At 47.7% G+C, this 12,993-nt stretch overlaps 1 protein-coding gene across 4 annotated transcripts in view; it reads left to right on the forward strand.

The window, feature by feature from the left end:
* VWC2L (von Willebrand factor C domain containing 2 like) overlaps positions 1-12,993 on the forward strand; it is a 45,004-nt gene that overhangs the window by 17,175 nt on the left and 14,836 nt on the right. The window contains exons 3-4 of one of the 4 annotated variants that reach the window (XR_005701601.1): positions 1,007-1,136; positions 6,849-8,617. The exons of 1 other annotated variant lie outside the window; for it this stretch is intronic. Coding sequence is in view for 2 of the 3 variants with exons in the window: in XM_040069152.1 (XP_039925086.1) it covers positions 1,007-1,136; positions 6,849-6,874 (156 nt within the window). In the remaining variant the exon portion in view is untranslated. Of the gene's footprint in view, positions 1-1,006; positions 1,137-6,848; positions 8,930-12,993 lie in introns of those variants that run through there. 2 more of the 4 variants (XM_040069152.1, XM_040069150.2) reach the window with 2 other exon arrangements.

The raw sequence follows: 12,993 nt of genomic DNA on the forward strand, positions 1-12,993 counted from the left end.
GGAGTCATGTATGGAACTTACTGGTACTGAAAGGAAGTTCTTTTCCTTTCAGTCCTCCTCTTATTCTCCTTGCTTAGCTCTGTTGCTGTGCTTTCGTGGCACTTGCACACCCTAAGTCACTGGGAACCGTAAAACACTGACCTTTTTATGTTTTCAGCAGATTTTCACAGCTTTTTAAAGGCTGAGACAATAACAACTCCGTGCAGTTTGGAGGTGCATAGAGCTTCCTGGCCGAATCGATGGTGCTGAAACAAAACCATTTAGCTGGGTGCTTTAATCCTGAATTCTCTGACTCAGCAGAATTACTTGGTCTCTCAATTATTTACATATTTTATGTGAGCCTGTTGCTCACAAACCTTGTTGAAGCCAGCAGGAGAGGGGCCAGGTTGAGATCTCACGGCTGTGTTATGGGAGACAGACCCCCAACACAGGTGCTGTGCACAAACAGGGAATAAAATGGATTTGCCTCTCCAAGAGCAACACTATTCTCCTCTGCCCTGACCAGTGGGAATGAAAACGCCCCAGGAGGCTGGGGGGTGGACAGGCCACCCCAGCAGCGCCTTCCCAACAGCCTGGGCGTGGCTGGCAGTGCTGGTCTGCATGAGAGATGGGTACGGCCTGGAAAATCAGCCTGTCCTCCCTTCCTAGAGTGAACCACCACTCATGACTTTCCACAAATCCTGCTCTTCTTCTGGCTACACGTATTAGATAGAGCACATGGGTAGAGCAGGGTACAACCTAGAGGCTTTTGGCAAAGGGACCTGAAGTCTTAAAGACCCTGCGCTCCGCGTGGGAAAACAGGGCCGACGTGCGCTGGTTTTTCTGATGTTGTGGTTGCCTGTTTCAGCTGTTGCTCCTTCGTGCCAGAGGTTAACTCGTGTCAGCCATGATGAATGGCTCACTCAAGGGGTATTGAACGCTGATGTGTTTATCTTGTGGCAGGATGGGGATGTTGCAATCTTGTGAGCTGCGGGAGGCACCGGGCTAATTTGAGATTTGTTCCTAGCCCTCGCCATGCGAATGGTGTCGCTGCGAGCCCAGCAATGAAGTTCACTGTGTTGTAGCAGACTGCGCAGTTCCCGAGTGTGTCAACCCAGTCTATGAACCAGAGCAGTGTTGTCCTGTCTGCAAAAATGGTAAGAAAGAACTGTGTTGGCTTTAACAGAGATGTAAAGGAAACATTTGATTGAAATGCTGTTGCTGAGGTTTGCTTCCATCTGCACTGGCTGCTCCTTCTCCTGGTGCTTCAGTTATGGGGTGAAAATTAAAGCTGCCCTCCCTGGCCTGTGTCTTCTCCTTGAAGCCAAGATGGAATGGCCAGCTTGACAAAGGTTTTTTAGGATTGAGTCCTGCCATCAGTGACTGTTGTCTCATGGCTTTGTTTTTTTCTCAAAATTAGTCTAACGGAGAATCAAATACATGAGAAAAGAGAGGGTCTTTGTCCCTACATTAAGAAACCAATGGTTATTATCTAAGGGCAAGGGAAAACTCACCAAAATCAATGGCAGAACATTTCCTGTGGCTGGTAAGACGCCCACCAAGCCCAGAACGTTGTTAGTTGTGTGCTGGAGTCCGTGTGTAGCACTGGCCGTCATTGTCCTGCTGAGGTGATTTCATGAATTAGAGCCTGATTCATCAATACCTTCAAGAAATGTTTTGGAATGACTGAAAGTACCTCTTTGGAAAATAAGCCTGTTTCCAAAAAGGTCTCCCCGGTCTCGTACCACAGCGTGCACTCACATATGTCTCTGAAAAAGCACCTTTCTCCTAATGTAGACGTGAAGACAGATTAAAAGGTAAGGCAGCTGCACATAAACATTTTCACAGCTTTCTAAACATGCAAGAAATGGCTGCTCGGATTCAGCTCCTTGTGTTCAGAATTCACTATCCGTCTCTATTTGCTCTCACATATATCACTGCTGCTGGATAAGAGTAATGGCTGCTTTTGTACCTAAATGAAAATGATGGTAAAGAAATAACATTTTCAACACATTTTCTGCTCTGTAAGACAGAGCAAAGACAAAGAGTTGGAAATGTAAGTTACTTTTATTGAAGGAACTTGAAAAATTAAAAAATGTTTGGAAAATTATGCCATATATATTACTTGAAATCCTGAGGTTTGTGTCTGCATTTTTGTTCAAAAATATTTTGTCAGATTTTCATTGAGTTTTGTGTTTCTGTTGGAAAGCAGAAAATGTTCTTAGGAAGTCTCAGTGGTTTGTTTTTATTGCTGCAGTTCAGAGGAGAGGTTTGTTACCAGCTCTGTGCACCACCTTTGTGTACAGCTGTGTTTGGGTGTGAGGTTCCCATCACACTCATCAAGGCTGGTGTCCTGGGTTGGTGACGTGGGTCCCACTGGCTGTCACCAGGCTCAGACACATTCACACCCCCACAAACACCTCTGCAGCATGTGTGGCCTCTGTGTTCCTGTGACCTGTAGGGCACCATCCCAAATCCCCTCATTTACAGTGGCAGCACATCCCATCCAGTTTGCATCGCACGAATCCACTCTGGGAGCATCCCTGAGCCTTCCCAGGAGTGCAGGCTCAGAGGGGCCTTCACAGAGCTCCAGGAGCTGCTGGATATCACCACCATGACCATTTCCCCCAGGAACCACCACACTGCCTCCCCCTTTGGGGGTTGGTGGCTTTCTGTGTTGCAGTCCCCAACACCCCTGGTGACCAGGGATGAGAAGCATCCTTCTTCCCAGAACAGTGCCCAAAACACCAGGGGGAAAGGCAAGAGCAGCCCCTGCTGGTGGGGACAAGGACAGGAGGACAGGAGGAAGATCAGCTGCGTGCTGAATGCACCGTGGAACACAGTGATCTCGCTCACAGAGACCAGGGGGCTTCATCCGTGCTTTTACCAAATCCCTCCACTCCTCTCTTTGCTCACCTGTTGGGGATACATATAAAGCTCTACCTCTGAAACCTGGTTTAGGCAGGGATGTGTCTCTCACCATCCCCCTCAGAGCAGCCTGGATGCCTTGGGGATCCTGGTTTCTGGGGCTTGCAGCACAGCTCAGCCAGCGGAGGGTCGTGGCTGTTCCTTGGGATGGAGGAGCATGTCTGCACGGGGGAGCTGAAGCCCTCCTGGGGTCCCAGCCTGGCTGTAGGGATGGAGACCCCTCAGCTGGAAGGGCTTTGTGCTCCTCCTGCTGCTGCTGGGGCTTATGGTTGGCCCAAGCTGACAGTTTCGGCTGTGTCCTTCCCAAGTGCAATGAAGTCATTCCCACAATGATAGAAGCTGGTAGGCACCAAGGCAGTGCCTGTGTTGTGGGGAATCTGATGATCAGAGTTTGTTACTACTCTTGGACGTGGCTGAGTGTGGCACTCACAGTTCACCTTCCTCGTACAGTCTGGGAGATTCAGTGGAAGTAGCAGCCACTCCTGTGTCTCTTCCCATCTGAATCCCTCTGACACATCCTAATGAATGAGGAGCACAGTGTTTTCAGCACTGTGTTCATCTTGAGACCAAAATTTTGTCTTTCAGCTCTCCGCTTCAGCCGGTCAATTAAAGCTCAGTTTCACAAATGCATGAAGATAACACAAGCTGACAGACCCACTTAAATGACTGAAATGCCCCTTTTTAAATGTATTTGTTTTTCTCCTTCCATTCAGTAGCTTTTGTTTTCTGCTGAAGTGGTGAAGACGCAGTGTCATGTTCTGGTGTGATGGAAAGATTTTAGTCCCTGTGGTCGTAATTTCAGACTGACAAGCAGAAACAAGGGATACAGTTGTTGGGGGTAGTAATCTCTGTGGTGCAAATCCTCGTTCAAAAGCTAATCCTTAAAATTTTGGTAAGGAAAATCCTGATTTTAGGTAAAACACAGCCCTGTATCATTTGCTGCACTCTGCTAGGAGCATGGCTTGCCTGCTTGTTTAGCTGTCGCTGCTGTTAATGAGAGAATAATTCTCTTTCCATACAGTCAGGTAGGTTTTCATAACCTTATTAATTACATTCTGCCAAGGGCAGAAGTACTGTGATTCGGTGAGCACTGGCACAGGGTGCCCAGAGAAGCTGTGGCTGCCCCTGGATCCCTGGCAGTGTCCAAGGCCAGCTTAGACCGGGCTTGGAGCAGCCTGTGATAGTGGCAGGTGTCCCTGCCTGTGGGAGGGGTTGGAAGGAGATTATCTTTAAGATCCTTTCCAAGCCAAACCAGTCTGGAATTCTGTGATTCTGTGATAATGCAAAAAACTGTTGATTATAACATTCCCGGCCTGAAGATTCATAGAAAGCCAGAACTGATTTCTCTCCCATCATTTAAGAGCAGTCTGACCAAATGGCTTTGGAGATCTATTCCTTTTAGGCCAAAGAAATTAAATTGTACTCTTGTGCCTCAGTAACCACAGCAGCTCATTCAAGGCTGGCAAGGGATGCCACATCCCACACGGGGCACACGACTTCACTGGGAGGCTCAGATTTGGGGATGAGGGAGGCAGAGGACGTTTTCTCCTCATGTCTTATCATCAGTTTGTCAGAGTGGATTTTAAGGGCGATGGCTTCAGGTGCTGTGCAGCATTTCTGTCACAGAGATGAAAGGTCACTGGATTTCACATTTCCTGGTAGTGACAGACCACAGAATTATGGCCCCGAGTTGTTATTTCCAGTTCCTGTGACTTCTCCAGACAAAAGTGTGTCACTGCTGTTAACTCTCTCCTCTGCAGGATCTCTGAATGGCCTGTCCCTGTTAGAGTCCAGCTCATGGTGCCACCCCAGGTTCTGCTGCAGTTCTGTGAGAACATCCACCCGTTCTGCCTATGCCAGAGCCTTTCCAAGCAAAAATTCCCGGCGAGGTCTGCATGCTCCCATGGCCAGGGCTGTCGAGGTGCCTGCGTTCTGTTCCTGGGCCCTTCTCACCCTGCGCTCTTCATTCCCAGGCCTCTGCCTGTCCCTCCCCATAAACTCACCCACTGCTGTGGGGTGAGCCCTGGTGCTGTGTGTGTGTTTTAACTCCTTTTCCATGCATCGCTTGGAGGTTGCTCTTCCCATTTCCTTTGGATGTGGTCTGGGAATCTGCAGGATGCTGGGATGGGTGGCATCCCCAGCATATCACCCCTCACATCGCTTCAGCTGGTTTAATCTGTGATCCAGATTAAATTGGTTCCTCTTCTTTGCCAGCTCCAAGCAACTCTCACCTACTGCAGTGCACAAAGGGAGAAATTCCCTGTTTCGTTTTCTTGAGGGATGGACAAAACACATTATAAATTTTTGGGTTGGGGTCTGGTTTTGCCTCTAATTTAATTTTTGTTGTGACCAATCCTCAACAGAAGAATTTGTTACCCAGAGAGCCAGATAAAAGCTAACATGTCGACAGTGAAATATTTCCTGGCAAGTGTGCTTACTCAGCCTGGGCTTCTGGAGACATTCGTGATGGAGTACTGGGCAGGAAGACATTTCATAGATAATCTGTCACTGAGTCTTTAATTAAAGTTTTAAATTATCACAGTTGATACAGATTCCCAAGTAAAGAAGCTGATCCTGCCATCCACACACAAGTGAAAGATCCCTTTGACCTTCAACACATTTTACATTGGTAAAATAGCATGTCTTCAGGCACAGCTCTTGTGGGTATATGTTCTAATGTGCTATAAATATTAATAAATCCCTACAAAAGTCTTCATATATGAGGGCATGAGCGCAAAAGTGAGTAAATAATAATTTATTTCCGTGCATATAAACCCACATTTTACCTAAGCTTCTCTCTTAATTTACTGAAATATAAACTCGCTACTCATTATTTCTCCGTTGGAGTTAATTTGAAATAAGCATTCTGCACCCCAGCCTGATCCTGCTGTAGCGCAGTGTGTCTTGCTCAGGAACCCCCCAAGGATTTCCCCAGCCCATTGAAGCCTTTTCTTTGGCAAACAGTTCCATGTTACGCGTGTCCCTGAGCGAGCTTTGCGTGTCTCTGTGTAGAAGAACACCTGGGGGCAGACCTTTGAGGCTGCCTCTTCTTAGCAAGTGCTATGAGGGAATGCATTTTTTGGGAGTGGGAGATGTTTGGGAGTGCCAGGGGGTGTCCCTTTGGAAAAGCTGTGCTGTGGGCGTGGGGCAGTTGGTGTCTGGACATGGGCCCAGCCAGTTCAGAGGTGGTTCATGAGCTTCGTTTCCGTTCCCAGAGCGAGCAGGGCAGGAACGTGTGGATGCTGTAGAAAGAGGCACTGGCCATGCAGCCAGGGAGCAGGGCTCTTCCTTCCCTGCCAGGGACACAGCCAAACCCCTGCCCAGGCCTTGCCCTGGGAGGGCAGTGGGAGCTGTTCTCCTTGTAAAACCCACAGGGATTTTTCAGGACAAAAGGATCCATGTCAGTGTAAATTCTTTTAGGTGAAGGGGATGGATTAACAGTGCATGTTGGTAACCAGCAATGACAAAAACCCTTCCCCACATGGTCTCTGTTGTTCCAAAGTATCACTGTCTTGGAAAGTGCCAAGGTTTTAATATGGAATAATCCAGTGCTGGTGCTTTATTGCATAAATGTAGCTTGTTATTTATCTGCAAGATGTGGATCGCTGAAGCTCCAGGTCATTGTTTTGGAAAGCTTCTGCTTCCAACGTGATCAGTGAGAAAAAAATCAAGGAAGCATGGAAAAAAAATACTAAAAGTTTGAGAAAAAAAAAGGGAAGGATTTGGGGACAGGACATGGTTTTGTTTGCCATTTGAGTATATACAACTGTTGGAGGATAAAGGCGAAACAGAAAATGTGGCAAGAGGATGAGAGAAGACTTCATGTTCATTTGCTTTGTGGAAAACAGTGATTTGGAGCCATGGGGAGATCCCTTTAAAGAAAAACAAAACAAAACAAAACAACAAAAACTAAATAAAATTCCTCTTCTAATTTATTTCAGGAATTCCTGAAATGGCCAGATTTTAAAATTGCACTTAAACCCCCTCCAGTCACAGTCTATGCAATGTGCTGATTGGTTGTGCAGATGCAAGGGAGCGCCCAGCCAAGGAGAAGAAGTGCTCCCCACACCGGATTTTGCTGGACTCCACCATCCTCTCCCCAGGTCCTGGCAGCTGAAGGCAGTAGCATAAGCTTAGCCGCATCACCCTGCATGGTTGTGAATTTCTGATGGCAGCCAACCTTTGGGGCACTTGGTCACCCCCACGGCCACCACGCCCTTCAGGTGTCAGCCCGAGGGGCCACGGGAAGGACTGGATAATGTTCTTTGTGATGACCAGCAGGAGTGTGAACTGTGGTGCCCTTCTAGCTCGATTAAAGCAGTGATTTGATTACCAACAGAGGAAAGAAAGGATAGATTTGAAAGCTGGTAGAAGATCAAGCCTGAAAATGAGGAGGTACATTTGGGCCAGGCAGACACCAGCCTGACAAATATTCCAGTGCTTGCTTTACTGTTCCTTGAGAAACTAATTTTCAGTGGAGCTTGTCCATCTGATCGCTTCAGGCCAAGGGGTTAAAGGCATGTAGATGCTGAACTTGGTGGTGAGAATTAGACATGAAAGCATCTGTCAAGAGCTAGATCCTCCATTGCTTTGGAAATCTCCAGCACTTGGTTTATCCAGATGCTTAAATGCCCTGCTGATTCAAGACTGATGTGCTCCCCCTGGTCACGGCTGTTGGAAGAGGCCTCTGTAACAGTGAAAAGCTTTGGAAAAGTTAAAACTTCCAAAATTAGCCATCCTGGTGTTGGACGGCATCAGGGAGGGCTGCGTTGAATCTGCCACCTCGTGAAGTTTCAAAGAAATTGAGACTGAGAGCGACGAGGGGGAGGAAAAGGCTTTAGAGAACAAAAAAGCCCTGAACAGAGCAGCACTTAATGTGATTAAGTCTATCACAGAGCTCAGTGCTCACACAAAGCCGGGCTGCTGGGCTGTGCGGTGACAGGGATGCTGCTGCTGGAAGAGCTCCCTTCCCAGGGAGCTGCAGCCTGGGGCCAGCGGAACAGCGGCCCCTGAACTCGGCATGCTCACCTGCACGGGTCACCTGCTGCTTCCCCAGCCTCTGTGTGCTCTGCCTCGGCCCAGCAAGCAAGAAAGGGATAATTCACAGATTAAACACGGCAGGAAAAGGCTCTGCCTGACTGCTGAAGGCCAGGCAGGAGCTGAAAGCTGCTACCCCGGATTTGTACCCCAGGTCCTACCAACACTTCCACCACAGCAGAGTTGGGATGAATGCAACAGGCACCCTGCAGAGGAGCATCAGGGAGGATCACAAGAAGCCGTCTGTGGCATGGGACCAGCTCCAAAGCTCTCTTTCAGTGGACATGGCTCTCAGAGATGTGGGAAATGCTACGTGGTCCGCACTATTCTTCAAACCCAGAGATATCTATGAAGAGGCTTTTGCTCATGATTGTTCCCCCTTGGGGAAATGTTGCTGAAGTTTGTGTGCACTGGCCTGTGAGAGTGGTAGTTCAGGATTCACTATCATCATGATAGTGCCTTGTAGAGAAGGGGCAATGACATTGCTGTGAACAATTTTGCTGCAAGAGAAGCTTAAAACCAAATCTCGTGTCGGTGTCACTTGGTGTGAAACACAGCATTGTTGCACTCTGATTTACTCCAGCTGAGGATCTGCCCTACTGATACGTCTGGGTGCTCCAGAGGCACATTCCAGGAGGCTGGGAAGTTTTGCATGGTCAGGGTTTCTGAACAGGTTAGAGAGGGTTCGCTTTGGCTGCTCTAGAGGGTTGGGATTATGAACCATATCTGTACAAGAAGAGTGGCAGACACTGTCTTCATGTATTTCTAATTTGATGAATGTTTAATGCTTCTTTATTGGAGCCTACACATATGTCGAGGAGAGGACTTTAAGAAGGGGTTGACTTATGTCAAATAATTTATGTTTGAGCTGCTCCTTTTACATGAAATGCAGACTTTACAGAGCAAAGAGACTGTAATGAAAATATGAATTAAAGATTAGAGCTAGGCAAGTCTGAGAACACTTAAATAAAGAAAGATGCTTACAGGTTTTTTCCTCTTGCTTCCTTTCCTTCCCTCCACCTTTCCTACATGTCCATCCCCTCTCCTTGGGCAGGGTGCTGTATTTCAGGGCAGCCTTCTGTCCCTCCCACACGGGCACAGCTCTGTGAAGGACAGCAGGGCAGTAATCTCAGCCTGGCTGTTCCTGTGTGGCCATGCACTGCCCCAGCCTGTCACTTGCCAACTCATCCATCACTTTGGCTGGAGAAACTAAAGGGTTGGACGTGTGTTTTTCTTCATCTCTCTCCCTGATTTGCTGGTGAAGTGCATCACCTGGGCAGAACAAAAACAAATGCAGTTTTGGTGGAGCTGTTTGCCAGATTGACCCTCAGTTTGGTGCAGTGCAGCCAGGTGAAGGTGCAAGGACAGCGGGTGTGGGTGGCGGTGGTGGTCTGTGTGACAAGGGGTGGGGCTGTGCTGCCTGTGGGAGGCTCCTGTAGGACAGGGAGAGGCTGGGACAGCGCCAGCCATCCCATCACTGACTCCGTGTTGTGCAAGGTGCTCTCAGAGCTGTCCACGAACATCAGCATCCATTTCCTCCCACCCCCTCACTCTCAGCTGCCTTGCTTCGTTCTCTGGCTTTGCACAGGTGCAGCTCAGCAGGCCAAGCCCCAGGGCACTGCTGCTGCAGCACGAGGCTTCCCTTGGCTCTATCCCTGCAGCACAAACTGCAAAAGAGCTTGGCTGCTGCCGGGGTTCCTTTCTTGCTCTCCTTGTTGGTGTTTCAAAAACCCTTCTGCAGTGTTGATCTGAATTACTGCCCAAGACTGAAGAGCTTAGGCTTGGTCATGGAGCAATAAAAGCCTGGTGGGAACGAGGAGAGGATGTTGTTTTCTTTGCTGTGGCTGGTGGGGTTGGCCTGGGTCAGTTCCTTGCAGCTCCGGCCGTGTTGATGCAGCTCAAGGACAGAGGAGGGACCCTATCAGCAGTTTGGAATGAAGGTGAACTCCACGATGTCCACCTTCCACTTGTACCCACTTCTAAAATCATTATCCCCTCAAGGAATTCACTGAGGAGTTCAAAGGAAAAGGGGTCATTATGGACCCACAATGGATGCCAACTGATATAACTCATTTTACATCAACTAAGCCACAATCTGTCCTGGTTACAAATGTTTTGTGCCAGGTAGGGAAGCAGTTTGTTGGAATAAATGGAGCAGGAGCTGATGTTCCAAAAAGAGGAGTGCTGGTGTCATGCTCAGGATCTGTTGAGAGCAGTGTGTCTGTGTGAAGATGAGAACACAAAGTTCTCCCCAGGCTGTCAAAGTTCTGACTTTTTTCACTGCAGCTGCCTGAAAGTATTTGAAGAAGATGGGAATGTGTTGGTCAGAAAATGCTGACTCACTGAAACCTCCCTGGGAAAAAAGCCAATTACAGCAAACTTGCTGTTTGTACATTAAAAGGGTTGGGGAAAAAAACCTGGAAGTGATGAGATGCCCCATTTAATGCTTTGAGAACAAACTCCATCAGATCTGGGAGGATAAAGGGGGTGACATGGTTTTAGATGTAGATCTTTATTTTATACTTTGGAATATTTCAGTGGGGAAGACAGAAACAAAGGGGCTTTTTGCCCTATTGATTGTTTCAGACAGCCTGCTCTGATTTTTACTGAAAGCAGAAAGCATTTGCACCTTTGACTTTCCCTCCCCGTGTCAGTGGGAGAGGACTGGGAGAAAATAGCTCTGACTGTGATGGGAAATGTCCTTCGTGCTTGGCCCTCCCTCTCACCTGGGTAAGTAACCAGGTCCAGGATTGACTGGAAAGGGGCTATTTACAAAGGGCTGGAGTGACAGGACAGGGGGCAATGGCTTCACACTGACAGAGGGTAGGTTTAGACACTGGGAAAAAACTCTTCCCTGTGAGGGCACAGACTGCCCCCAGAAGCTGTGGCTGCCCCTGGGTCCCTGGGAGCTCTCACCACGGACAGTAAGGGCTGTGACTGATCCCCCCTAACGCCCGCCTGTGCTACAAGGAAAGCAGCAGGAGGGAATTCCTGGTTACTTTTCAAACTGTGCCAAACAAAAAAGAAATGTATTATTACAGGCAACGTCAGACTGTAATTATTAAATTGTAAATTAAATGGGAAACTGTGATTAAAAATGAAAACCTGCCCACAAGAGTAACAATTAGATATATTTACTGGGTTTTGTACAGAAACCGCTTTTTGTCTTGGCTACATCATGCACGCCCAGAGCGTAAAACCACTGTGATCCAGTTCCTGAGGCTGGTGTAAAGTGGCCTGGCTGCCTTGCTCTGAGGGAAACATCCATGTTTTGTGTGCAGCTGAGGATCTGCCCCCCTCTCATTCATCCTAACAGCTCGACAGTGAAGGTTTCACATGCAAAAAAAAGAGTCAGGGCCAGTTCCTGTGCCTGTAGAAGCCTGGACAGTTTCACCCAGACCTGAGAGACAACCTGGCCAAATGGTTATTTGGGTTTCCTGGTTGGATCAACTTGTATCTATGGTGTAGTGGTTTTAATTTAATAAAACCGGGCGGAAACACTAATATTAATGTAGGGGTTTTAGCGTTAATATTTTTGTGGGAGGGAGAGGTTAGGAGAAAAATAAACAAAGCAGGCTTAAGCTTAAAAATGAATAAAAAATGGTTTTATTAACACACACTAAAAGAATAGAAGAAAAAAACCTAAAACTAAAACAGAATGAAACTTTAAAAACACGCTTCTTTCCTCTTACAAACTATTAACTTTCTTATTAAACAACATAGAAAGACACAACTTAGGATTTTCAGTCAGTTTCACTACTTAGACGTAACTACACATTATCTTAGGAGAAGAGTCCTTCTAAGATCTTTTATGAAGATGTTTGCTTACAAGACACAATAGTCCAGTACTGTTACACATCTGCTGCCGCCGGGAGTTTTCGCGGACTGTGATGTTCTATCCGCAGAGCTTCTCAGTGGATTTGGGGTATTATTTACGAATACTTCTTCTTATCTAAAATTATCTTTGTCTCAAAAGGCTGAGACCTCCTTTTTTGACCCAGGAGCGGGGGTTTCAAAGTTCCCAAATAAATCTCTATTACACCAGTCCTTAATTTTGATTAGAATAGCATTCAACCCAAAAATAATACTAAGAATGCTGCAAAGAACAGTTCATTTCTTCATAATTTACCTTAGAAGAGTCCGGTTAAAAATGTCCACTTCTTCAATCCTATTCCGATATTATTAGTTCTTTCACTGCTCATCTAACTGACTTCATGCAGTGTCTGTTCCGTGTACCTTCTGTTTTCTTCTTTCTCTCAAGGAAGATTTGTGCTTTAAAAGTTCTGTATCGCTAAGAAAGGGTTACATTTTTTGCCCGGGCTTGCACAGCTATGTGTCTCTTTTTCCACCCCTCGGTCTCATCTAGGGCAGTCCAGCTCAGAGTTGTTATGGAGCTGCAGGCTTGCTTTCTCCGCTGCCAGCAGTGCTGAAGCTGGGCCATGTTTTGGCCCCTTCTGCCATGGTGTGAGCACATGGCCCCGCACTGCCGAGCTGCAGCTGCCCCTCTCCCCTGCCAGCAAGCGAGGGAAAGGGGCTCAGCCGGGCCAAACCTTCCCCGTGCAGGCAGCGGCCCTCAGACACCCAGCCAGGCCAGGCCCGGCCCGGCCGCCCAGAGAGGCGGCAGAGCCCGACCACCTTGTTACCGCATGGCAAGTCACCGAAGCAAGAGAGTGAGCAGTGTCAGCAGATCAGTTTTAAATGTTCCTTCCAAAGTCGCACCAGCAGCTCTCACTGGTCAACTTAGCTGCCACTATCCCAGCCTGCTTTCTGATAGGTCATTGTCCTCCTCCCCCCAACTACACCGCAGTTAGAGCAGGGAAAAAACATTTTGCATTTCTCTATATCTAGAAAACAGAATTGTGCTAACCTATGATATCTGGATCTAAAGGCTAGAGAAGAGCTGGTGAAAGAGGAGTGGCCTCCACAGAAGGCACTACGAGCCCCCAGCAAGAAACACCCAGGACTTTCCTCGCTCCTCTGTTGTGTGTGTTTTTGCAGTTTGCACTCCCCCTTCTCCTGGGCTTGTTTTCTCCCTCTGGGAAGTGCTGC

This window comes from Hirundo rustica, chromosome 7, assembly GCF_015227805.2.
Source record: "Hirundo rustica isolate bHirRus1 chromosome 7, bHirRus1.pri.v3, whole genome shotgun sequence".
In the NCBI taxonomy this organism is placed as follows: Eukaryota; Metazoa; Chordata; class Aves; order Passeriformes; family Hirundinidae; genus Hirundo; species Hirundo rustica.